The sequence below is a fragment of the Eptesicus fuscus genome, chromosome 21 (genome assembly GCF_027574615.1).
Source record: "Eptesicus fuscus isolate TK198812 chromosome 21, DD_ASM_mEF_20220401, whole genome shotgun sequence".
NCBI classification, from domain to species: domain Eukaryota; kingdom Metazoa; phylum Chordata; class Mammalia; order Chiroptera; family Vespertilionidae; genus Eptesicus; species Eptesicus fuscus.
This window is the reverse complement of record NC_072493.1, coordinates 7687208-7711649: the sequence shown is the minus strand read 5'-3', so window position 1 is coordinate 7711649 and position 24442 is coordinate 7687208. Positions and strand designations below refer to the sequence as shown.

At 60.3% G+C, this 24442-nt stretch overlaps 4 protein-coding genes and 2 long non-coding RNA genes across 23 annotated transcripts in view; 3 read left to right on the top strand and 3 right to left on the bottom strand.

The window, feature by feature from the left end:
- VPS9D1 (VPS9 domain containing 1) overlaps window positions 1-868 on the top strand; it is an 11094-nt gene extending 10226 nt beyond the window's left edge. For both annotated transcript variants that reach the window (XM_008140160.3, XM_054710722.1), the window contains one exon: window positions 218-868. In XM_008140160.3, coding sequence (XP_008138382.2) covers window positions 218-311 — 94 coding nt within the window. In that variant the 3' untranslated portion in view covers window positions 312-868. The remainder of the gene's footprint in view (window positions 1-217) is intronic.
- Window positions 757-3205, bottom strand: LOC129147675 (uncharacterized). Of its 2 annotated transcripts, none has more exons than XR_008554955.1 (5): window positions 3134-3205; window positions 2570-2671; window positions 1609-1708; window positions 942-1063; window positions 757-842 (listed from the first exon to the last, which is right to left on the bottom strand). It is a non-coding gene; the product is annotated as an uncharacterized LOC129147675 (long non-coding RNA). The 2 variants fall into 2 exon arrangements; XR_008554954.1 differs by having other exon boundaries at window positions 768-845.
- On the top strand, window positions 2011-5838 carry SPATA2L (spermatogenesis associated 2 like). 2 transcript variants are annotated; one of them, XM_008140015.3, is made up of 3 exons: window positions 2011-2113; window positions 2396-2699; window positions 4045-5838. In XM_008140015.3, the coding sequence occupies exons 2-3, from the start codon at window positions 2397-2399 to the stop codon at window positions 5014-5016; spliced, it is 1275 nt and encodes a 424-aa protein (XP_008138237.2). In that variant the 5' UTR covers window positions 2011-2113; window position 2396; the 3' UTR covers window positions 5017-5838. The 2 variants fall into 2 exon arrangements, with proteins under 2 accessions (XP_008138237.2, XP_054566714.1); XM_054710739.1 differs by having other exon boundaries at window positions 2011-2699.
- On the bottom strand, window positions 5825-20692 carry CDK10 (cyclin dependent kinase 10). Of its 15 annotated transcripts, none has more exons than XM_054710731.1 (14): window positions 20661-20692; window positions 18248-18388; window positions 10797-10869; window positions 10195-10262; window positions 9766-9850; window positions 9564-9666; window positions 9210-9277; window positions 8481-8533; window positions 8253-8322; window positions 7644-7703; window positions 7240-7363; window positions 7014-7153; window positions 6708-6760; window positions 5825-6398 (listed from the first exon to the last, which is right to left on the bottom strand). In XM_054710731.1, exons 2-14 carry the CDS (start codon window positions 18375-18377, stop codon window positions 6301-6303), a joined length of 1125 nt encoding a protein of 374 aa, XP_054566706.1. In that variant the 5' UTR covers window positions 18378-18388; window positions 20661-20692; the 3' UTR covers window positions 5825-6300. The 15 variants fall into 15 exon arrangements, with proteins under 15 accessions (XP_054566706.1, XP_054566711.1, XP_054566705.1 ...); XM_054710736.1 differs by having other exon boundaries at window positions 10195-10266; window positions 20661-20691; XM_054710730.1 differs by lacking the exon at window positions 20661-20692 and adding an exon at window positions 19514-19603.
- Window positions 13158-15141, bottom strand: LOC129147676 (uncharacterized). Its single transcript, XR_008554956.1, has 3 exons — window positions 15127-15141; window positions 14841-15009; window positions 13158-13248 (listed from the first exon to the last, which is right to left on the bottom strand). It is a non-coding gene; the product is annotated as an uncharacterized LOC129147676 (long non-coding RNA).
- CHMP1A (charged multivesicular body protein 1A) lies at window positions 18888-24442 on the top strand. Its single transcript, XM_028143394.2, has 7 exons — window positions 18888-18971; window positions 20910-20929; window positions 21557-21634; window positions 22677-22823; window positions 23179-23307; window positions 23647-23834; window positions 24332-24442. Exons 1-7 carry the CDS (start codon window positions 18965-18967, stop codon window positions 24351-24353), a joined length of 591 nt encoding a protein of 196 aa, XP_027999195.1. The 5' UTR covers window positions 18888-18964; the 3' UTR covers window positions 24354-24442.

The following is a 24442-nucleotide window of genomic DNA, read 5'->3' as shown; positions in this document are numbered from 1 at the left end:
CGGCCTACGACCCCTCCCAGCCCCTTTCTGCCCCCCTCGCTCAGCACACTGCCTAGATTGGGGGTGCGGGACAGTGGGGCAAGCTCTGAGCAGCATCTGCCTGGGGAGTGGGCCGTCTCCCCACCCAGCCTCCCTGGCAGTCCCTGGTCCTGCCCCCCGAGGGCAGATGCCCCTTCTAGAACTCGGGGGCCTCCTCAGCGACAGATGCTGTCCACAGGTATCTGATTGGAGAGGGGGGCTACTGCCTGACATCCCTGCAGAGCGCCCTGAGCTATGTGGAGCTGCTGCCCCGGGGGGCCCTGGGCAAGTAGAGGAGATGGGACACCAGCACCGGCTCCGCAGCTTCCGCCCATCCGCACCTGCATCTCCGAGGAGCTGCTCCCGACAGGACGGGGCCAAGCTGAGCCAGGCCCTTCTCGTCCCTGTTTTCGGCCTCCAAGAGGCCCCCTTGCTCTCCCCGGAGAGCTGTGGGCTCCCCTGGGGGGCACAAGGGCAGAGCAAGGCCGTGGGCCGTCTGTCCCCTGTGACAGCTCCCTGAGCCGGTTCTTGTCTGATCCGGAAGAGAGCCTGTCAGCCCTGCCCCTGGAGGCCTGGGGCCCGGTGGTTTGAACAGCACTTTTATTTATTGGACACTGACCACTCCACTCTCCCCTGGAGGCCAGGCGTCCCCAGGGGACCTGCCCACACCTGAGGACTCTGAGCCACATTCCCACCCTTGGCAGTGGGCATCGAGCACCCCCTGGCAAGTTCCTACCCCTGCACATCCCCTCCGGGTGGGTGGGAAGCAGGGTCAGCGCCTGCACGGCCTGCTCTGACTCGACGTGCGCCCAGCAGCCACTGACCTGCTGAGAATAAAGAGGTCACTGCACTGATGTCTCCCTTCGTGTAGCCTGCTTGCTCCCCACTCCTGGCCTAGGCAGGACCGCACCCCCTCTACTGACCAGCAAGAGCCAGACTCCCAGAGACCAATGAGGTCCACGACACCGGGCCTGCCCGTCACGCCCTCTTTGCAGGAGTGGGACAGCCCTGGGGTGGGCCCCTAGGACAGGATGCTCTGCAGGACCTGGTGGGGTAACAGGGTTGGAGGTCACACCTGGGCAGAACACTCAGTTTTGTACTCCAGGTGGCGAGCACACGGGGGCACCCTGAGCAGTGGTACCTTCCACTCCAGGAGAGGAGAGAGCAGGGGTCTGGGCCCCAGCCATGGGTAGCACCTGCCCGGGAAGGAGGACACCCCCCCCCCAGCACCCTCGAGGCTACAGAGGTGGGGGGCGTGGGCCCAAGCACAGCAGATGCTGGTCGTGGGAGCAGTGTTCAGGTTCTTGGGGAAAAGCTCCTACAAAAACAGGACCAGTTGGCATTTATTGGGCCAGGCAGTTTTCTAGGTCTTCTGCAGGTTTGCACCTCACGAGAGAGAACCCCATGAGGTAACCGCCACGGCCCTTCGCCACCCACATATTATGGCGAGGGGCGTGGGTTTGAGCCCAGCAAGCCAACCCTAGAGGCCAGTGGGCACCTGGGGCCGCTGTCCTGTCAGGATCCTCCGTGGGCTGGAGTCCGCGGCCTGCCAGCGCCGCAGGAACGACGGGCCAGCACCTGCCCACTCACCTTGCGGAGTAAGGCGAAGGGTCCCACCCGCCAGAGGAGTTCCCCGCCCGGCGGGTTCGCGAGGAACTTCCGCTCCTTCGTCCCTGGCGCTGCAGAGGGCCTGGCCCGGAGAAAGGAGCCCGCTCATCCCTCGGAGCCGCGGTGCCTCCTCGTGGGACCCGCTGCTGGGATGCACTCACTCACTGAGTGCCCGCTGAGCTCGCTCTTTGGCGGGAGGATCCGCTGTGCACCGCACCGGGCTCGGCGGGGACAGGTGGGAACGGACAGGCCCCGCCCTGGGAAAGGCCCCGCCCCGCCCCGCCCCGCCCCGCGGGAACGCACAGGCCCCGCACTCGGGCAGGCCCCGCCCGGCCCGTGTTAGCAGAGGCGGCGGTGACTGATTCCAGTCCCGCCCCGCGCGTCACGGCCGCGGCCGGTGGGCGGAGCCGGCTCTCGGCGGAAGCGCCCTGCTAGGGGAGAGGCCGAGCTGAGCAGCGGGCGCCTGGGGACCGCTGGGGACAGACAGGTAGTGGGGTCGCCTGCAGGGCTCACGACAGATCTACCGGAGAGGGGCTCTCTGTTCGGGAGGGGACTCCGCTGGAGGGCGGGGCGGGGCCCCAGGTAGGGGTTGCTGTAGGTACCGGGGGCCGCTCAGCCGGCGAGGACAGGATCACCGGGCTGGACGGGGACCTGTGGATGCCCCATCCTCATCGCCGGCGCCCTACCTTGGATGCTGGGTGGGGGCTCTAGGGCGCACAGCTGGCGGGGAGGGGTCCTGGTTCCTAAAGCCCTGCCCTCGCCCCCCCAGGATGGGCAGCAGCTCGCTGTCCGAGGACTACCGCCAGTGCCTGGAGCGAGAGCTGCGGCGCGGCCGCGCGGGCGTGTGCGGGGACCCGTCGCTGCGCGCGGTGCTCTGGCAGATCCTGGTGGAGGACTTCGACCTGCACGGGGCGCTGCAGGACGACGCGCTGGCGCTGCTCACCGACGGCCTGTGGGGCCGCGCCGACCTGGCCCCCGCGCTGCGCGGCCTGGCCCGCGCCTTCGAGCTGCTGGAGCTGGCCGCCGTGCACCTGTACCTGCTGCCCTGGAGGAAGGAGTTCACCACCATCAAGGTAGGGCGCCGGCGATGAGGGTGGGGCTTTCTTGACCAGGCGTTGGGGTGGGGGACTTCTGTTGTCTCAGCCCCTGGTCTCAGGGCGCAAAGCGCGCTGAGGGGTCCTGCGTGTGTTGGGTTAGCTCTGGGCCGAGGTCCTCGTGGCCACTCCCAGCGCGGAGAACAAGGGGTGGGTGGAGACCACCCCCAGGGTGCACCTGCCTCCTGGGTGGATCCTGCCTTTAAAGCTTCCTTCACTGCCCTCCCCAAAGTGGCCTTGCCGCCCCAGTTGCCATAAAAATCATAGGACAAGCCCACGGGAAGGACTTGAGTTTCCATGGTCACCCTAATTCCTCCAGGATGTGGGCTGATCCCATTTATGGAGAATGAAGCCAGGTGGGTGTACCCCTATGAAAGCAAGCAGGGGCTTGGGGGGGCAGACTGGGCACGAACCTGGTTCACCCATGGCCCAGGTAGGAAGGCTGTGCTCGGGGCTGGCCTGACCCCTGTAGATGAGCAGCCGCCAGCAGAAGGGGGCAGGCGCTGGTGCTTAATTCGGAAGGGTAAGGAGGTGATGATGTCACTGGGCACGTGGGCGAGTGGCCTCCACTGGTTGTCATGGCAGCGGCAGCCTTTCTGGGGAGAGTTCTGGAACCCACTGCTCATAGAGGACACAAGCTGGTCTGAGGTTCTAGGACTTGATTCATCCATTCAGAGGGAAGGGGGTGGAGGGTGGGGGCGTGCAGGGCCAGCCCCATGGCAGGCTGAAGCGGAAAACAGGCCTGCCCGTGAGGCGCTCCTGGGCCTTGGTGTTGGGCAGACCTGGTGAGGTCTGGTTCTGCCTCCTCCTGGCTGCGTGGCATTGGGCCGGTTGCCTACTCTCTCTGAACTCATTTCCCAAATGGACTTAACAATAGTCCAGTTTATGGTTCGTTCGTTGGGAGGGAAAGGCAAAGCCCCGAGCACAATGTCTGCACTCAGTGAGCTGATGTAGAACTGGCAGGGAGGTACTGGCCTAGGCTGTGAGCAGAGGAGGGCTCACGGTCGCAGGGTTGTGGGTTTTTGAGCTGCAGGAGGCAGTCGCCATCCCAACAGGTTTTCTTGTTGTGCACACAACTCCGCAGTCCGAAAGCACTCACCCACCTGGAACCCAGAAGGCGGTGGGGTTTCTGTGTGTGGGGGGTCTTTGTTGTGTTCTGACTCCTGAACCCGGAGAACATACGTGTTTCTTAAACTGTGGTGAGGGGGGCTGCCCCAGTCGCTGAGTCACTGGCACCACGCTGCCATCTGGAGTGAGGGTGTGGCCCAAGTGGCGACGGCGGCGTGCGGGGCTGGGCTGCTGCTAACCAGGCCCTCCCTTGCAGATGTTCTCGGGGGGCTACGTGCACGTGCTGAAGGGTGCGCTGTCCGAGGACCTCCTCATTCAGAGCTTCCAGAAGATGGGCTACGTGCCCAGGGACAACCACTGCCTCAAGGTGACTGCCCTGCCCCCCGCCCACCAGCTCGTGCAGGTGGCCCTGGGCTGCTTCGCCCTGCGGCTGGAGTGTGAGATCCTGGGCGAGGTGCTGGCACAGCTGGGCACCAGTGTGCTGCCGGCAGAGGAGCTGCTGCAGGCACGGAGGGCCAGCGGAGATGTGGCCTCCTGCGTGGCGTGGCTGCAGCAGCGGCTGGCCCGGGAAGAGGAGCCGCCGCCCCTGCCACCCCGGGGCTCCCCTGCTGTATTCCGGGCCCAGCTGGACCTGTACCGGGACCTGCAGGAGGATTCGGACTCGGACTCAGACTCAGAAGAGGCCAGCCTGTATGGAGGGCCCTCTCCCGGCCCAGGCTCCCCCTCCTTGGAGCCGGCCTACCGTCCTCTGCCTTGGGAGCAGAGTGCCAAACTGTGGGGCCCTCAGGGTGAGGCCTGGGAGCCCATGGAGGAGGCTGAGGCACTGCAGGAAGTCAGCAGTCCGCCCCGCAGCCCGCCCTACGGGGCCTTGGAGGAGGGAGAGCCAGAGCCTGAGGCCTTCTCCTTCCTTTCCCTGCGCAGAGAGCTGAGCCGGCCCGGGGACCTGGCCGCTCCCAAAGCCCCTGGGAGCCCCAGCCCCCAGCACGTGCACGGGCCCATCGCCGAGCCCCCAGGCTACCAGGTGCACAGCTGCCTGGCCCCTGGTGCCCTGCCCACCCGCTGCTGCGACACATGCCGCCAGCTGCACACTGCCCACTGCGCCTCCCTGCCCGCCTGCCGCCTGGGCCATGAGCTACGCGCACTGCTTGGCGACGCCCACCAGCGCCTGTGGCTGCAGCGCGCAGAGGTGGACACCCTGCTCTACAGCAGCCCCGGGGCCCGGCCTTAGGCCCAGCCAGGCCCCTGGTCAAGGGCTTCCCCAGTGTTTCCGTGGTGCTTCTCCAGCCCTGGTCCCCTCCCAGGCCCAGGCCACTGCTGCCCCAGACAGAAGAGTCCTGGCTCAGCGTCCTGCCCAAGGTCACAGGTAGGGCGGGGTCTTGGCTCCCATGGAAAGTTCCTCTTACCCAGACCCACCCCCACCTCAGACCCATGCCCGAACGTGCTGTGTAGAAGGGTCTAGCCCATGTGACCGTTATCAAGGCACCCAAGCCTGTCCCTATGAAGGACCCTCCCCCTCCCCCGTGGGGGCCCCATGGTCAGCCAGGAGCCCCTGATGCTCCCTGTGGTTTTGATTTGGGACATGCTGCCTCCAGGTGTCCGGGGGACACCCCACATAGGTGTCCAGAGGGCTCTGCCAGGTGCATGGCTGACCTGGCTGTGGAGGCCTGGCCCCTCACTGTGGGTGTCACTGGACACGTGCCCTGGTCACAGCTGTGAAGGAAGCTGGGTCCGTGGATGGAGGAGATGATCTGATCTCAAACCAGAGAGGGTGCCCGAGCTCTGGAGGGCAGGCAACAGCAGGCAGGGGCTGATGGAGCCTGGACCGGCCGTCAGTCACTTCTGGGCACAGCCCCCAGGCTTCCCATGAAGCCCACCCCAGGCCCAACGGTAAACACGTGTGCCTGCCAAAGCCCTCGGCGCCGGTGGCACCCCCGCGCGGCCTCTCCTTACTGGCCCCGTCCACCCCACCCCTTTCCCAGCACTCGTCACAGTACAGAACCCCCACACATTAAAAGGACACAACCACCTGCCTGTCAGGAAAGCTTTTATCTCAGTTCCTGTAGCACCGACCGTACCCTCCCCTGGGCTCTGCCCCCAGGAGGCACTTGCTCTGGTGTCTGAGTGGTCACGGCGCAGACCCGGGTCCAACCCACACCCAACCCCTCCACACAGCCCCGCCCGAGGACCACGATAGGACTCGGCACCCAAGGTCTGCACATCCCTAGCCAGCAGCACCCCCAAGATGGGCCCGTGGGTGCTTCCAGAGCTTCTGGGAGCCTTGGGCGTGGCGGGCAGAACCCAGTAGGGCCCCAGGTGGGGCCACCACAGCTCTGGTGGGGCCCGGCTCATGGTGCCCCCACCCATACACCGGTGCACACCCTGCTGTTCTGGGGCAGTGGTGGGTGAGGAGGCAGGAATCGGAGCGGTCGGCTGAAGCAGCTGGTGAGTCCTGGCCGAGGGTCCAGCTGGGTCTCGGGAGCCTGTCAGCCGGGCCGGCAGGGGCCTCCGGCAGTCAGGGCCTGCAGCGCTTGCTCTGGCTCTCAGACAAGGCGGGAGCAGCCCGCTTGTTGCGGTGGTGAGGGAAGGTGGGCATGAGCTCCGGCTCACAGGCTGTGGGGAGTGGGTGTCAGCACTGGGGGGCACTTAGCACTCACCTCAGGTCCCTGAGCCCCCCCGCACCTCCCTCTGCTCCCCTATGACCTGCAGAGAGTATGGCCAGTGTCCAGCGGCTGCCTATGCAGGGCCAGCAAGCTACCTGGATGGGTCTGGGCTGGGAGTGCCCCCCACCCCCACATCACGGGCTGGGGCTTGAGGAGCTCTGAGGCCATCCCAGCATCGCCCCCCCCCCCGCCCCCCCCGGAGAAAAAGGCCACCAGCCAAGAGCTCTGCAGATGGAGCCTGAGGGTCCTGGGGACTCACGCAGGGGCTTCTCCTTGAAGTAGGAGCTCTCCAGGCAGTCCCCGGCCGTCGCCCTGGGGGACAGTCACGTGAGCACACCTTGCCCAGGCGGGTCCCCCTTACAGCTGCCTGACCCAGCGACCCTGGTTCCCATTCCCCAACAACAGAAGGGTGGGTGAGGAGGAGGGGGCTGGGGCCCAGAAAATGATGGGAGCCTCGCAATGGGCTCCGTGATCTGAGTGGACCGAGACCACAGAACTGGGCACCTGGCCTGCCACACGTGTCTGGGAGGGACCCCCTGGTGGCGGCACGGCCTGTGGTCAGCACCTTTTCGTGGGGTCGTACATGAAGAGCAGGTTCAGCAGGCGCAGGCCGGCCTCTGACAGCCACGGGAACCTGTGCTTCAGGTTGTTGTAGGGCTGCTTCCGCAGGCTGTACTGGCTGACCAGCGGCAGCCGGGAGAAGCCCTGTGGATGGGAGCGCAGCTGCAGGGGCAGGCCCAGCGGGGGCAGGAGGGGTGCAGGGAGGGTGAGGGCGGAGGCTGGGTGCTCACCGGCCAGATGTTCTCACTGGGTGTTCCCAGCAGCTGTACAATCAGGTCCACCTGGTGGATCTCAGACGTGCCCGGGAGAAGGGGCTTGTGAGCCAGCAGCTCAGCCAGGACGCAGCCCAAGGCCCTGCAGAGCGGAGCAGTGCCTCCTCTCACACACCTGTTAGCACCACCCCGACGTGGCCCTTGGACAGGCCTGGAGCTCGAGGTCACATGGAGGGGCCACAGACGGGCCCAGCAGGCCTCTGACTGCAAGGGCAGGGCCTCCTGCGGACGCAGTGCTGGGCCGGGAGTGCTGTTCTCACACTTCCCTTCGGGATCCCAGGCGTAGGCCACCTCCCTGAGCTGGGAGCACAGATGCCAGCCCCATCTGCCCAGACAGCGCCCACACGCCCTCCACCTCTCACCACATGTCGATGCTGGTGGTCTGCGTGGTGGTGCCCAGCAGCAGCTCTGGGGCTCGGTACCTGCAAACAGAAGCGCACACCTCACGCCTGGCGCTCCTGGGCCTCCACAGGGCACCGCGAATCTGCAGCCCACCCACCGGCCACCTGTCTTTCCGGAGCCCGAGATGTCCCGGGCGGCAGCATTGCTGACACCACCCAGTCCACCTTCCTGGGAAGCTCTGTTCATGCGAGCAGCGCCTGGTAACAGCTGCCCTCGCTGCACAGCCCGTGTGCACCCCCAACAACACTAGGTCCCCGGGCGGGCCTACTGTCCACCGTTTTACAGATGGGGCTGAGTAACACATGGCAGGAGGCATCCGACTAGTGTCTTCCCTTTAACCATGCCCCTGAGCTGCCTCTGAAAACGTGGTGAGCAGTTAGTCAGCCACGTGGACCACCCATCCTTTAGGCAGGGTGGCAACCTCCCCTCCCGACACAGCTCAGAGCCAGGCTGGTGTCCTGCTGCCGGGGAGCTGCCCCAGACCCAGCCTCTGAGTGTGTGCAGCTCCAAGGCCGGCTGGGACACCCCTCATTCCCCTCCACCAGGCACCCCCAGCACCAGGGACTCACCACAGTGTGACCACCTTGGGCGTCATTGGTCTCACGGGGATGCCATAGGCCCGGGCCAGGCCGAAATCCGCTGACAGAGGCAGACAGGTGGGAGAGAGGCGTGTCACCCAGTGGGGGGCCAGCTCTTAGCCTTCAGGGAGCTTATAAGGATAGATCTGCCCCCGCCCCCACAACCAGGAAGGTGGCAGACACAGAGACACCCACCTCAGAGCCAGCACCCACACCCACCTGTCTTCACGCAGCCCTTATCGGTCATGAGCAAGTTGGAAACCTTCAGGTCCCTGTGACAGAAAGGGAATGTCAGGGTCCCAGGAAGTGAGCGCCACCAGCAGTCTTGTCATCACCATGGTAACACTCAGACGCTTTCCCACATCTCCTGCGTGAACTTATGAAAATGAGGGCAGGCAGCATATGGCAGCTGGACACCCAAGCTCTCAGGACCTCTGAGAAGTGGCAGAGCCAGGCCTCTAGCCCACATCTAACTTCCAGTCTTGCCCTAGCTCCCCACCCAGGGCAGCACCAACTGCCCCAGGGCACAGGGAGCTGTTGTCTGCACAGTCCTGCTCTGGGCTCAGATGGCCACACTCCACCCCCACCCCCCCAAGTCTGGGCCTTTCCTGGCCTGTGTCATAAGACCCCAGGCAGCTCTCCACTGCGGGACTTCTCAGAGCTTGACTACACTCACACCATCAGAGCAGGAGGAGGTGTTATTTGTCCTGGATGCTTCCCCAGGAGCATAGAGACAACCTCCCTGCACTGAGCCTGTGTCTGCTCCTGTGCCTCTCCTGGACCCTGGGCACGAAGCACTGGAAGCCGGGGTCAGTACAGGGTGAAAAGCCAGCACAAACGCCCAAGACCCCACCCTCCTTCAGGCTGCCATCCTAGCACCTGAGGCCCTGCCCCCATCCAGACCCAGCTCCCTGAGACTGAGCCCCTCTGGCCCCCCAGAGCCCCCACCTGTGGATGATGAAGTTCTGGTGTAGGTACTGGAGACCCCGCAGCACCTGCAGCACGATGCACTTGACCTGTGCAGAGGGCCAGGATGTCAGGGCGGGCCCTGCTCGGCACCAACGTGTTGGACCAGAACCCGTAAAGAGCCCTCAGGGCCCACCCTCGCACCTGGGCCTCCGAGAAGGGCGTTGGCATGTTCTCCAGAAGGCTGGCCAGGTCCTGCTCACAGTAACCCATCACCAGAAAGATGCTGGAAGCAGCAAGGGGAGCACCATGCCACCTCAGCCTCCTCGCTGGGGGGCCGGGGGGTGGGGCTGGCAGAGGGCTGGGCAGGGCCAGTGTGGAGGCCGGAATGCTCACCTCTCCAGGTGGTTGCCCACCACCACCTCCTTCAGCTCCACGATATTTGGATGGCGGAGGCGGAGGAGCAGCGTGATCTCGCGAAGGCTGCTGATGGGGACGCCTGCAACCGGACACGCTCAGCAAGCCCACCTGCAGACAGGACCCCTGCACCCTGCAGCCTCAGTGAGCCCCGCCCTACAGTCAGGGCTCTGGTGCTCACTCAGGAGAATCGAGGCGTCCCAACAAGCAGCTTGAGCCCCTCCTTCCTACATCAGAGGCACAGCAGCAGCTCTCAGCACTGACCACTGTGGAGAATGGGCCCACTGAGCACGGCAGAGCCCTGCCCACGCGGCAGCCAGGGAGGTGAGGGAGTGTGCGCACAGGGCTGCCTGCCCGGCCTTGGGAGGGGAAGGCCCTGAGGAGGGTGAGAGCTGAGAAAGATGATGAGGGAGATGGAGGAGGAGGATTGCAGCCCAGAGGGTGGGGGTGACAAGCTGGAGCCCTCACAGACCAGCCTCCTTCCACCACCATGCAGATGCTCTCCGGAGGGCCGCCAGGCACTCTCAGTACCGGGGGTCCAGTCCTAAGGGAGCCTCGATCAAACTGTACCTTTCTGCCCCGCCCACTTTGGGCTGGAAGTCCTGCTCACCATCCTTCTCCTTGTCCATCCGTACTTTCTTCAGGGCGACAATCTCATCCGTCTGGGTGTCCCGGGCCCTATCTGGGAAGGAAACTCATCCATGGTGGGATGCAACCCGCTCCCCAAGCACATGCCCTTGTACCACATGACCTCTGCCTGACATCTGGGGCTCCTGCTTTGACAACCAGGTGCCCAGTTGCAAACCAACACCTGTGGCCCCACTAGACACGTGATCCTGGGGGGTCCTCACTTGCCTGGGCACAGGGTGCCTCGTTAGAAAGAGCTCCCCCTGAGTGGGTATGCAGGTCACTGCCTGGTGCTCTGTGGTTACCCTGTTCTCACACCAAATCAGGTACTTTGTCTACAAAAAAGATGGCTCCGCACAGCACTGTGCTGGCCTGTGGAGATGCTTAGCAATGGGATGCACACCAGTGTCCAGCTGCTGCAAGCTCTTTTGGGAGTTTTGCACTTTACTACTGTAACAGCTGGGGCCACTCCTGGTTACACGGGAGCAACTGGACGGTTATTCAGATGGGTAATCACTCGTACAGGTTTTCATCCTGGCTCCTAACACAGCTACCGTGGGACTCTCCCATGCCTTGGCCACTCACACACGATGCCATAAGTGCCTTCCCCGATGCGGTTCAGCTTCTCGAACTCCTTCACGCTCCGGCACCGTCCCAGCTAGAAGAGAGAGTGCTGGTAGTGCGAGGACTGGCAGCTAATGGAACTGAAGATGGATATTTCACACTTCCTTTGTATCACTTAGGTCTCACTCACCGAACAGAAAGGTCACCACACACTTGGGCTTGTCAGATGAGAAAAGGGGGATGAGGATATTGGGTGGGCAGCCACGCCCTTCCAATCCCACGGCCCAGGTGTGCCTGTCTAATAAGGTAACCACCAGGAGCTGTGGTTGAAATGAACGGTTCACTTCCTTAGCTGCACTAGCCACATGGGAAGTGTTCACTGGCCTCAAGTGGCTCATGGTGACCACACTGGACGATTCAGAAAACAGTTCCGTCACCACAGAAAGTCTACCGAGCAGCACTGGTCTCAAGGACGCTCTGCAGATGGCAAAAGCTTCAGAAATACTCGCCAGGGTGGGAATGTTTCCGTGGCAGAGACTCCTGCCCCTACACGCAGACGTCACTGCTTCCTCTGAGCTATGAAACGCGGCCCAACGGCATGCGGCCACCGTGGTGGCTGTTTCCCCAGCCTCCCTTGCAGCTGGGTATGACCGTACGACTAAGTTCTGGCCAACAAGAGACAGCCTGAGTGCTTGGCCCACCTTGTGGAAAACAGCTGCCTCTCTCTGGAAGGTTAGGGGAGAGAGAAAAAAGCCCTGTAGTTAAGCCATTATATCCTGGGGTCTCTCTGTCCTAGCAGAGAGCTTGTACCCCAACATACCTTCATAATGGGGTACACTCACAGGCAGGCTGAGAAGCACGGGCTGCAAGTTAGAACTGAATTCTAGCAGCTCCTCTGTGGCCTCTGCCTCTATTCTCTGGCAAAACCTTGCCCTCCAACGCACTGCTTTCTAACACCTGGGAGCCAAGCGGCCCGGACTGAGGAAGCTCTTCGGTGATCTCACCTCCACCTCCTTCCCACCTAATTCCCCTTCTCTTTCTCTCCTCCCTGACTTGGCTCCTGCCACTCCCTAAGTCTGGCCTCCTCATTTCTGCGTGCCCGAGACACAGTAGCACTTCTCAGCCCGGCGAAATGCCAGCCCTTCCACAAGTTCTTCCTGCCCCGCTCTCCCCCCCCCCCCCCCCCCCCCCGTGAATTATTCTCTGAAATGCTGGTGGCTGTCTTGAACCACCTACTACAGTGCACTTGGCGATGTCCTGATCTGGGTGTGTCTTAACTCGCAGCGGAGAGCAGGGCTCCCAGCACTCAGCGCACCGAGCCGGGAACGCGCCCGCACCTGGGCGCAGCTGCGGGGCCAGGCGATGGCGCAGGGCGGCTCCTGGGCTCGCTCCGCCAAGGGCTGTGAATGAGCCTTACTGGGTACGCGACTGGGCCTTTCAGAGCACCATCAAGTAAACTACAATCCAGCCGCCAGGGTTCAGGCCATCCCCCGCACGAGTCGATCGTGGTAAAATCATTCAACGCCCCTAACCTTCACCCTCGTCTCTACAAAAGGGGCGGCAATGGTGCCTGTAAAGCTAGACCGAGCCTGGCCCGACCCATTCAAAGCCCACGCCCCCGAGGCTTCCACGGGCAAACCCCCCTCCGACACAAGGTGCTTCTGCGTCAGTTTGCCGAGCCCGTCGAGGGCGCAAAACTAAAAAAACGCTGGAGAGGACGCCCGGAACCCAGGCTGCCCCTCTTTGCCGGGGTTGGCCGCCGGCTTCCGCGCCTGCCGCGAGGAACTCTGGGACTGCCGTTCCCGCCCGTGCCGGAAACCTCGGCGCTTTAGCACGACACTGAGGGCCCGGACCTTGTCGGGCCCGCCCGTCCGCAGCGAGCGCGGCTCTACCCCGAGCGACCCCCGACCGCACCCTGTGTTCCGGAGGCACCGTGAAGAAGCCTTCCTTACGGACGCACTTCAGGCGGATCTGCTCCGACTCCTGCTCCGGCTCCCCCATGCCGAGCGCTGCACCCACTTCCTGGGGCGCAGGCGCAGACGGCTCCCTCGGCTCTGGAGCGACCCCACTTCCGGGGCGTTCCCTCTGGCGACGGTTACCAAGGGAACCGAAGAGCGCCGTAGACCTAAGCTCCCAGGACGCGCTCCGGCTATGGAGGTTCATATCCTGAATGGGTACCTGCAGCTTCCCACAGGCAGGGTGGCCCTTCTGTCATCACGGCTGGGACTCAGGGCACAGAGAATAAGGACAGCGACTCAGGTGGTTGTTTATTCTTTGCTCTGTAAAGCATAGGCGTCTATTGTGCTGGGATTCCTGTGTCGGGCATAGGGGCCCAATACTTTCTCCTCGTGAATGGTCCTCTGCTTTTGGCCTCCGCTGGAACCGATGAGAGCCTCATTTGAGGCTGAAGTGACGATGATCTGTGGAATGACGGCTTTGTTCCAGCCCGATGTTACCTTTGCCTCAGGTTTCTCTAGGAGGAAGGAAACATCCGGGTATTTAGTAAGTCTGCAGCGAAGCAGACAACGTCTGGTGACGGCCAAAGCACAGGGACTCGATTCGTGGTTCAGGACAAAGAAACAGGTGAGGTTGGAAGCAGTCAGAACTGTGCATTAGCGTTCAAAAGCTTAACCCAGACACCTTCTAGGACTAGAGGAGACTTCTGCCATCCACCGTGGGGACCCAGCTGCCAAAGGCTCAGGAGGTAGACAACCTCAAAAAGGCAGGCGTGCCTCAGAGGTGCAGTTTCAGGTGCACAATTTCCAAAGGATCCTAAAGCTGGTAACAGCTCTCTATACAGAACTTTATCAGTCAGAACGCTGCACAAATGGACACTTCTGATGTTGGCCACAGTTTCTTAAACTTACTAAGTTTACAAGGAATACATAAAACTTGTGAAATGCTGAGTTTGTCAAGTGTTACAAAAAGCAGAAGGCCCTTCCCTGCCTGCACCTCTGGGAGTTACAGTTCGAGGCATATCCCTCCATGCCTCTGGTAAAGCACCACAGGGGTCTCTGTGCATATGTGTGTGCGTAAACAGCACTCCCAGCATCACATCCTGCACCAGATGGCTTGGCAGTTTCCCTTGTTCCCACTTAACACCTCATGGGCCTAGCCACACGGGAAATAGTCGCCCGTGCTGAGCCCTGGAGTAATGACAGTGAATAATGACCCACGACAGGCTTCTGATGTAGGCCCTCGAGAACCCTACGTTTGACAGATGAAGGAGCTGAGGCGCAGGAAGTTTAAATCACCTGCCCAAGGCTGATGGCAGAGGGAGATGCTGGAGCCTGGTATCAGGTCCAGAGCTCCCTTGAACTTCAACCCTGCAGCACAGTCTGGGTGATTTTAACCATTGCCGAGTGACCACAGCCTGCCCTGGGCACTTTCATGTCATCCTTTCTCCATTTAATTTCATTTGGGGAATTTATTTTTTCACATTGTTTCATACAAGTGTTTTATATATTAAAACTACTTTTTTTTAAAAATGCGTTTTTGCCCTGGCCGGTGTGGCTCAGTGGATAGAGCGTCGGCCTGCGGACTGGAGGGTCCCGGGTTCGATTCCCGGTCAAGGGCACGTGCCCGGGTTGCGGGCTCCACCCCCAGCAGGGGGCGTGCAGGAGGCAGCCGATCCTTGATTCTCTCTCCTCATGGATGTCTCTCTCTCTCTCCCTCTCCCTTCCTCTCTGAAATCAATAAAAAAAAAAAAATGCGTTTTTATTGATTTTTTTTTATTTTTTATTTTTTTAAATATATATTTTATTGATTTTTTACAGAGAGGAAGGGAGAGAGATAGAGTTAGAAACATCGATGAGAAACATTGATCAGCTGCCTCCTGCACACCCCCTACTGGGGATGTGCCTGCAACCAAGGTACAGGCCCTTGACAGGAATCAAACCTGGGACCTTTCAGTCCGCAGGCCGACGCTCTATCCACTGAGCCAAACCGGTTTCGGCTTAGAACTAATTAAAGGTTATGAATATTTAACTTAAAGTAATATGTGTTGATTAAAAATTGAATATGGAATATTCTTCTCCTTGTGGGACATTCAAGGTGGCCACTCACAGGACTGCGAACACTGGCTTCTGCTTGACTTGTGGCCTCTGGTTGGAAGGCTGAGATGGCACAGCTGACTGCAGCACCTCCACCAGGGGGCAGCTCCAGGCCCCAGGCCCCAGCGAGCGTTCCAATGAGCTTGTCCGGGCCCGGTCTCAGAAGTCCCCTCTGCCACCTTCTGATGGTTACAAGAGTGATTTAGGGAGAAGGACAAGACCACATCCAGGTGGGAGGAGCGTCTCGTGGTGGGTGACTTGGGCTTGTCTTGGGGAAACACCAGCAGCCACGCATGTACCTTCACTTTGCAGCAAACCTCAGACACCATGTCTATCCATCACATCCAGTTAGACTTAAAAGAGTTTGGGTGCAGCTCTCAGAGACCAGGACTCGCCTATATTCCATGGTTTTTTGAGGTGTAATCCACACAAGATAAAATACACGTTCTTAACTGCTCAGCTGGGTGAGTTTTCACACTTGCACACGCCAGGGTAACCACCCAAACATGATGCAGAACGTACCATTGCTCCAGAGTTCCCGCAGGCCCGTTCCCCTCAGCCAGCACCCCCAGCCCAGCCCAGCAGTCCCTTTGGTTTCTATCCCATAGTAGTCAAGCTTACTTTAAATACTTGGACAATACACAGAATTCCTGACTTGGAACTCTCCATTTCCCTGAAGCTGTTACGGTATTAGGTTAAAGAGACTCCGACTTCCAAAAGGTCTGTTTCTCAAGTGAAAAGCAGATGTGCGCGCCCTCGTTCGATGTTCTTCCTGGCAGACTGTCTCCCCTCGCTCCCTGCAGGCCACCAAGACAGACTGGCCACTCTCATTCCACGTGGCCGTGTCTGGCTTTACTCAGCCTCTGCACAGCGTTGAACACTGCGGACTAATTTTCCTTTCTTTTCTTTTTTTTTTTTTTTAAATACATTTTATTGATTTTTTTACAGAGAGGAAGAGAGAGGGATAGAGAGTTAGAAACATCGATGAGAGAGAAACATCGACCAGCTGCCTCCTGCACACCCACTACTGGGGATGTGCCCGCAACCAAGGTACATGCCCTTGACCGGAATCGAACCCGGGACCTTTGAGTCCGCAGGCCGACGCTCTATCCACTGAGCCAAACCGGTTTCGGCTCCTTTCTTTTTTTAACAGCTTTATTGTGGTGTAATTTACATACCACAACATTCACTTGTTTATAAAGTATACACTTCAAAAAATAAAATAAAATGAAACATACACTTCAATGATTTTTAGTAAACTTTCAGAGGTGGGCAACCCTGGATCCAGTTTTAAGACCTCTTGTTCCCATGTGCGGCCACCCCTTTCTCACCCTCACCCCGGCTTCCCTCTCTACACGTTTGCCTCTTCTGGACGTTTCCTGTACATGGAATGGTAACGGCATCGTCTCTACATGTGGCTCCGGGCACCTGGCGCCCGGCTGTGGAGACTCCCTGAGGTCCCGCATGTCGGTAGCTTGACCCTTGTTGCTGAGATGCCCCACTCTTCATCTTCTTTCTTGAAACTCTAGAAGCCACACTCTTCACCTTCTTTCTTGAAACTCTAGCCTCACTTTTTTTTAAATCCTCGCTCAAGGATATATTTATTGATTAGTTTTTAGAGAGAGGGGAAAGGTAAGAGAGAGAGAAAGAGAGAGAGAAGAGAGAGAGAAGAGAGAGAAAGAGAGAGAGAGAGAGAGAGAGAGAGAGAGAGAGAGAGAGAGAGAGAGAAACCGGTCAGTTGCCTCCCGTACCGGAGATCAAACCTGCAAACATAGGTATGTGCCCTGACCGAAAATCAAACTCGCAACCTTTCAGGGCGTGGGACGACGCTCCAACCGAGACACACCGCCAGGGTGTCCATCCTCACTCTAGCTTTCTGACCTTTCCCCTCTATGTGCAGCCTCTCCCCACCCCTCTGAAATGACAGTGTGACAGGCAGTGCCCTGCCTACAGCTTCCCTTGCAGAAGTCCAGCCCTGGAATTTGCAGATGAGTCCATCCTGAGATGCCAGGCAGGTGAGGCCCACCGGGAAAAGGTTCTTGTTGACACGATGCAATGCCTCTTCTGGACTAGACGGTCCTGTCTGTGTGTGACACCTGGAGCCATCCAGCAATCTGGGACTATGGATCCCGAGGGTGGCAAAGTGTAGGCGCACACAGTCCTGCTGGGTTCACCAGCTGTGCCGTGTGCCCTGCCGCTGACCCTCCCTTTACGTGGGAGACATTGAGTTCCTCGGCAGTAAAGCCTCCTTTGGTTGGCTTTTCTGTGATTTGCAGCCAAAAGCCTCCCAATAGGCTGGTAGCATTCTCCAAACCTCCCTAGGACTCTGGCTCCTCCTGTGGTCTTCCATCTTCAAAGGAGGGTTCCTACTGGGATTTGAGATCCAAGCCCTGCTCAACACCCTCATTTCAAACTGCTTCCTGCTCCTCCTGACCCCACAGATGCTAAAATTTGAACCTGCCTGAGCCCAGCTCCTCCTGACCCAGCAACTACTCAATCTCAAGGTCACTGCCACCCACCCTCCTGGCTCGGGTCCCCACCTCTCATCACAGAGCAGGTTCCGCTGGTCCTACCTCCTGGATCTTTTGTAATTCCCACTGCCAGTGGCTCCTTAGTTCCTACCTAATAGCAATGGGCCTCTGACAGGTCTCGCTGCCCCCAATAGCCTTTATTCTGGAGACATTTTTCCACGGCACAGACCCCATCACACGTCCCTTGTTTTAATTAAAAATTCCATGTCCACAACCCACACGGTAGAACCGAGAGAAGACTTCATCTTCTGGCTGCTTCTGTGGCCTCATCCCCCTATCCACACTGGACTGGGATGAAGTGGATAAATTTGCCAAACGACTGCAGCCCTTTGTCCCACTGAGGTTCTGCTCCCTCTGTCCCTTCTTATAGGCCAGTGGTCGGCAAAATGTTGCTTGCGAGCCACATGCGGCTCTTTGGCTCCTTGAGTGCGGCTCTTCCACAAAATACCACGTGCGGGAGCGCACGTACAGTGCGATTGAAACTTCGTGGCCCTTGCGCAGAAGTCGGTTTTCGGCTCTCAAAACAAATTTCAATCATTGTACTGTTGATATTTGGCTCTGTTGACTAATGAGTTTGCCAACCTCTGTTACAGGCGACTGTGCTCCAGCCTGGGGCAGCCTTCCAAACTTCGGGTCCAGTCTCGAGTGTTGAGGAGCGACAGTGCATCCACCCGCTGGGACAGAGCGGTGTTCACTGTGTCTGGGCGCTGAGCCCCTCCTGACTGTTATGCATGTAACACTTGGCAACTTCCCCCAACCTTTACTGAACTTGTTCCCTCTTACATAAAGATCCTAACCCTCCACCCTGTTGTCAGGATCCCTGTTCACCCATCCCTAAGCTCCTTGAAGCTGCAGCCTCGGGCTCTGTCCCCTTTTGGGTGGGTCCTACCTTTGACTCCAGGTGCCGGCAACTGCTGCTTGGCGGCCCCTTCCTTCCGAGGGGAGCCCTCTGCAGACTTATAGGAAAGGCTGTCCATCGACCTTTCCTTAGGCTTTGGGCCTGAAAAGGTGCACCCCATTTGCTCCTCACCTGGAATATATGGATAATTAATTGGACATGATTTACTGAATCTAGGGCAATGGATGCATTCTTCTTCAGTTGCCTTCTTTGGTTCAGAATGAAATAGGCAGCTTGAAAGACTTGGGTGACTCCATTTCCCTAAACTGGTTATTTCCATGGAAGAAAAGGTCCCCGATGCACGGTCATCGGGACTCAGGCGTAGGAGGGCGGGGCGCCCAGCACCCCAAGCTCCCGCCGGTGCGGCCCGCTCCACAGAGACGGCGGGCCGGCGGCCCTTTACCTTTCCCGGGCTTGTGTTTGCTTCTGCAAAGCCTCATAGGCGAGCCCGCCGCCCCGCCGGCTCGGCCCGGCCGGGCACCCGCTCCTCGGCGGGCGCGCCAAGCGGTGACTCACAAAAGCCGTGGCCAGGCGGGGCGGCGCGGTCGCCACGGCAACGCCACCACTCGCGGGACGGGCCGCCGTCCTCTCGCGAGAGGGGCCGGCCGCCGGAAGTGAGGAGCAACCCGGAAGTTCCCACCCGCCGTTCGTCGCCCCCTGGAGATTCCGTCTCAGGGCCTCTGCGAGGGCTCCCCTGCCGGCCTGGCCATGGACGGTAAGAGGCCGCCGCCCTTCGGAGCGCGGGTGGGCCTCAGGCGGGCGCCCCAGGCCTCCGTCTCCGGCCCCCCGATGCTCGGCACCCCGCCCTGTCCCCCCCAATGCCCGTCGATCCGACCCCGGCCCCAGGCTCCCGATCCCCCGGCCTCCGCGCTTCGATCCCCGCTGCCCCCATCCCCAACTCCGGTACCGGCGAGGGACCTCGGCATTTGGGGCCCTGGGACCTCAGGTCAGAGGGCCCCGAAAAAGGAACCAGTGACAGGACTGCCCCCGAACCCCGCGAAGAAAGATGGGAAAGCTCAGGCCAGCAGCCCCCCGGGGCGGGACCTGCCCTCCAGCAGATGGGAAACATTTGAGGGGCCGCCTGCGCCACCCGAGGACACACCGACGGAAGGGGGCTGCCCACCTCTGCTGGATGCTAAGGGCTGGCCCCGTTTTGTGACGTGTGAAAACCAGCACCCGTGTCGTCTTTGTGTGAAGGGAATTGGGTACAAATGGCCTCAGCAGCTGAACACCCTCCCCCCCTCCCCCAACACACACCTTGGTGTTGACTCCATCCTTCAGTCAGTTCTCAAGGGAGTTTCGTGTTGCCCGTAGCACTTTCTTCAGGGTGAGGGTTTGCCTTCACAAAGTTTTGACCTTTATGAGTCTGGATGAGATAGCTGGGCCGGGGAGGCGCGGTGGGGGGGGGGGGGGGGGCAGAGCTGGCCACACCCGGCCAACCCTGCTTTCCTGCTCTAAGCCCACTGCGCCCCAGGTCAGGTTCCCTGGGGTTTCTCCAGTCACAGGTCTGCCCCATTCTGGTTGTAGGACTTGATGTCTTCATTCTGAGCTAGTGTGGTCAACCCTTTGAGGTGTCACCTCCAAACCTAGACGTTGGATCCGTTGAGATAGCTTTAAGATGTATTGGAGCAGTGGTTCTCAACCTTTCTAATGTCGCGACCCACAGGTTGAGAACTACTAGCAGGGTCGCCTAAGACCATTGGAAAACACAGATATTTACATTACGATTCTTTAACAGTAGCAAACTTACAGTTATGAAGTAGCAACAAAAATAATTTTATGGTTGGGGGTCACCACAACATGAGGAACTGTATTAAAGGGTCGCGGCATTAGGAAGGTTGAGAACCACTGTACTGGAGTCTGCTGGCTCTTGAGCTTCGGTGCATTCCTAGCAAGTTCCGTTACCGAGAGGGTTAGCCAAGAACACAGTCAGGTCTCCTCGGCTCCTCTGTGTGGATGGTGAGGCTCCTGGGCCTGATTCGAAGGCTCTGCTGTTTTCATCCGTTTACTTTCGGGGGAAAGAGTGTATTATAAAAAAGCAGACCAGCCGAAACCGGTTTGGCTCAGTGGCTAGAGCGTCGGCCTTCGGACTGAAAGGTCCCAGGTTCGATTCTGGTCAAGGGCATATACCTTGGTTGCGGGCACATCCCCAGTAGGGGGCGTGCAAGAGGCAGCTGATGGATGTTTCTCTCTCATCGATGTTTCTAACTCTCTAGCCCTCTCTCTTCCTCTCTGAAAAAAGTCAATAAAATATACTAAAAAAAAAAAAAAAAGCAGACTATCCCGTGCGTCCTCAGCCTTATTAAACCGGGAAAGAATCACAGGGGACCTTTGTAAAGTAGCTTTACTTACAAACCACCACCTTGAGTTTTCACCGTGGGCCACACGTTGCCCGCACACTCACCCTTGAGGTCAGCTGGTGTTGCCGGTGAGGGACAGGAGGTTCAGGAGGCCCTGCGGTCGCCCAGGCCCTGTGTCCGCCACGGGAGCAGAGCTGCATGCCCATCTGTCTTCCCGAGCCCTCGGCAGTACCAGCCACCCCTATGCTTTGTCCAGCTCTGCGTGCCTAGAGGGTCCACTGACCCTGTCTGCTTGTTGGCAGTATTGCTCGTCACATTTCTTAAAATCCTCAAATCGTCTCCTCTCTTTGCAGATACCCTGTTCCAGTTGAAGGTATGTACCGAAGGGCCGTCTGCCCCAACCCGCCCTGCTGGTTAGTGAGCGGGGACATTGGTGGAGTCGCACTCAGAGGGACAGACTGTCAATTGTGACCGGAGCACAGGCTCAGCCGGACTGGTGATAAGGGGGGTTACAAAGTTGCTTGGTGGCATGTTCATTCTTACCTCGAGCTGAGGGCAAGGGTCACGTGGGCTCATCCGTGAAAGAGGTGTGCTGTCTTTAAGAAACACACTTGGGCATGAGGCTCCTCCCTTGATGTTCCACTAGGCTTTTAACACAGTGACCTCAAGTCCTTTAAAATCCCATTGACGGCGGCTGTGAGAGCACCTGAGTGTCCCTCCTGTCTGGGCGCCGTTTGCACTTCTGGTGAATCCGGGGCAAGCTCTGCCGCTCTTCCCTCCAATGCGCAACACCACCCCCCCCCCCCTCCGTTAACATCCTGGTTAGTTCTGAACAACCACGGGGCCAGCTGCTGCTGTCGCTCGTCACCCGGGCTTTGCCATGGGCAGGAGGGCCGGTGTGGGCGGCTCTGGGCACTTGGTTCACAAGCTCGGGTGTGGAAGGCACCTTGTTAGGGGGGCAGGGCTTTGCCAGCGTGACCAGGCTCTTGCCTCTGCTCAGTTCACAGCGAAGCAGCTGGAGAAGCTGGCCAAGAAGGCGGAGAAGGACTCGAAGGCGGAGCAGGCCAAGGTGAAGAAGGTGAGGCGGCTGCCACTGTCCTTGCTCCTGGGGTTTCTTCCTCTTCCTCTTTTTAAAAAGTACATTTTTATTGATTACAGAGAGGAAGGGAGAGGGAGAGAGAGAAACATCAATGATGAGAGAGAATCATTGCCTCCTGCACACCCCCCACTGGGGATCGAGCCTGCAACCCGGGCGTGTGCCCCAACCGGGAATCGAACCCTGACCTCCTGGTTCATAGGTCGACGCTCAACCTCTGAGGCAGGCCAGCTGGGCTCCTGGCATCTTCTCTTCCTGGCTGTGGCTTCCATGCAGGGAAGGGGAGGGACCGCCAGCTAAGGCCACAGTGGCTCCTTTTCTGCTCCCACCCCCAGGCATCCAGAGCAGAAAGATGAGGCATTGCCTGTGCTTTTTCCTTGAACGTCCATGCCTGTTACTCATTTCCACCGTTCTGAACTTGGTTTTTTTCTAAATGGTGGAGGAAGTGGGCTTCTGGTGGTCGCTCCTGACCCCTGTCACCAGAGCATGGGCAGAGGGGAGGCAACCCCTCTGTGGGGTGAGGGCAGGGCTGGAGGCTCCCGGGGCCTCTCCAGGGAGGGACAGAAGGAAAGCCCGGAGGGGGTCTGGCTGCCCTGGTGGGGCCTCTGTGACAGCTATTGAATGGGGTGTTGCATTGGGGGACGTCTTGCCCACACGCTCCCAGGGCTGAGAGGGGGCCGGAGAGCCTCCTTCCCGCTGAGGCCTGCGTCCTCACCTTCAGCCCTGGTGTGTGTGGGGGGTGGTGTGAGAGGCTCGGGAGGGAGCTGAAGAGGCCGAGTGAGTTGTGGGAGTGGAGGGGTGGAGACAGGTGGCCATGTTTCCAGGGCTTTCCTGTCTCACCCGCGCGGGCTGGTTGGGGGCCCTGCCCTGGACACCCTGGCTCCTGAGCAGGCTGGGGGCCTGGGCGCCTGCATTTCCCTGAAGCTCGCAGCCCTGCTGAGGTGGTGAAAGGGGCACGTCAGCAGCCGTGCCCCAGGAAAGGCCAGGCCAGGCCCCTGAGCAGGTGGGCATTGCCCCATTTCAGGCCCTGCAGCAGAAGAACGTGGAGTGTGCCCGTGTGTACGCGGAGAATGCCATTCGCAAGAAGAACGAAGGTGTAAACTGGCTGCGCATGGCGTCTCGCGTGGACGCAGTGGCCTCCAAGGTGCAGACAGCTGTGACCATGAAGGGGGTGAGTGTCTGGCCCAGGCCTCGTACCTGTGGGTGCTCCCTCTGTTGGCCACGTCCAGGGGACTAGCTGGGGCTGGAAGGGGTCATGCCAGAGCCCTTTGGGTCTGCGGGGGTGGAAGGGGGAGCCCCTGCACAGCAGTGCCTGCCAAGGAGAGCACACAGCCCCGGAGCCGGGTGTCCTTGGGCTTTCCCGCGAGTGTGACGGCGTTTCTTGGGGCCTGCAGGAGGGCCTGTGCGCCCGAGGGCTGCTTGCTCGGCAGGGCTGGATCTCGTTGGCCTGGGTAGAGGAGGGCTCGGGCCTGTCCCTGGTAGGATGTCCCCTCCTCAGTCCTGTTGCCTCCTCCCTCCTGTGCCAGGTGACCAAGAACATGGCGCAGGTGACCAAAGCCCTGGACCGTGCGCTGAGCAGCATGGACCTGCAGAAGGTGTCTGCGGTGATGGACAGGTTCGAGCAGCAGGTGCAGAACCTGGACGTGCACACCTCGGTAGGTCGCCCCTTCCAGGCAGGTGGGCAGCACGTCGGGAGGGCGGCTTGTGTGGCTGCCACGCGTTAGCAGGTGTCCTCTGTGCTGAGCCCCTGTGGGGCCGCCTCCGGGTACCTGACTCCTTGTCGGGGTCCCGACAGCACACAGCGCGAGCACAGCGGGGCCAGCAATCTCCAGGGCGGTGGCTGGAAACACTCCCTGCGTGACACAGAGGCTGGAGAGAGTGGCAGTGGGGAGCGAGCGGGAAATGAGATGGTGACTGTGCGGTGGCCGGGGGCCCCTGTGAGGCTGCGGTGGGGGCTCCCGGGCTTGGCCTGACTGCCAGAGCCTGGCCCCCAGGTGATGGAGGACTCCATGAGCTCGGCCACCACGCTGACCACGCCGCAGGAGCAGGTGGACAGCCTCATCGTGCAGATCGCAGAAGAGAACGGCTTGGAAGTGCTGGACCAGCTCAGCCAGCTGCCCGAAGGCGCGTCTGCCGTGGGCGAGAGCTCCGTGCGCAGCCAGGAGGACCAGCTGTCGCGCAGGTGGGTGATCGCTTGAGCTGCCTATGAGGCAAGGGGGCAGGCTCTGGGCTGGTGGCGACTGAAGGACAGCGTATGACATGCGGCTTTGGCTGCGGGGCCCCAGTCCTTCTGAGGAGATGCCCGACTCAGAACCCACTCCCACCCCACCCCCTCCACACCCCGCAGCACGATGCGAGGGAGCGTGGCTCCGTGCCCAGCTTCCTAAGTTCCTAAGTTTAAGTGAAACTCTTCTGCGTCAAGTCCATCTGAGCTCTCCCTGCCCCGCTTCACGTCCGCACTGTGCATCGGGCGTGCTGCTCCCCGTCCACAGCTCCCCGTGGAAAGGGTTGTGCATGGCTGTTCCCAGAGCCCTTCCTGCATGTCAGCTCAGAATCGCCCTGAGAAGCTGGACTCGGGGAGCGGAGAGTGGAGAGGGCGGGCGGGGTGCTGAGGCCTCTGGCTCCCGGTGGGCGGCTGCGGCCCGCCTTCCCTCCTGGCAGCGCTGCTGTGCTTTGCAGGTTGGCCGCCCTGAGGAATTAGGAGCCGCGCGGGCAGCCTCCAGGCCCGCGTGCCCTGCCTCTTGCCTTTGTGCTGACCCTGCAGCAGCCGTCAGCCCTCACTGCTCTCAG

Excerpts from the sequence above, each read along its gene's own strand:
- SPATA2L (XM_008140015.3), top strand. The coding sequence starts at position 2,397 with ATGGGCAGCAGCTCGCTGTCCGAGGACTACCGCCAGTGCCTGGAGCGA. Across the intron at positions 2,700-4,044 it reads AGGAGTTCACCACCATCAAG|ATGTTCTCGGGGGGCTACGT; the intron begins GTAGGGCGCCGG and ends CCTCCCTTGCAG.
- CDK10 (XM_054710723.1), bottom strand. The coding sequence starts at position 18,536 with ATGGAAATAACCAGTTTAGGGAAATGGAGTCACCCAAGTCTTTCAAGC. Across the intron at positions 10,263-10,796 it reads AGGCACTTATGGCATCGTGT|GGCCCGGGACACCCAGACGG; the intron begins GTGAGTGGCCAA and ends CTTCCCAGATAG. Across the intron at positions 6,761-7,013 it reads ATGTACGACCCCACGAAAAG|GGCGACGGCCGGGGACTGCC; the intron begins GTGCTGACCACA and ends ACTGTCCCCCAG.
- CHMP1A (XM_028143394.2), top strand. Across the intron at positions 23,308-23,646 it reads ACCTGGACGTGCACACCTCG|GTGATGGAGGACTCCATGAG; the intron begins GTAGGTCGCCCC and ends CCTGGCCCCCAG. Across the intron at positions 23,835-24,331 it reads GAGGACCAGCTGTCGCGCAG|GTTGGCCGCCCTGAGGAATT; the intron begins GTGGGTGATCGC and ends TGTGCTTTGCAG.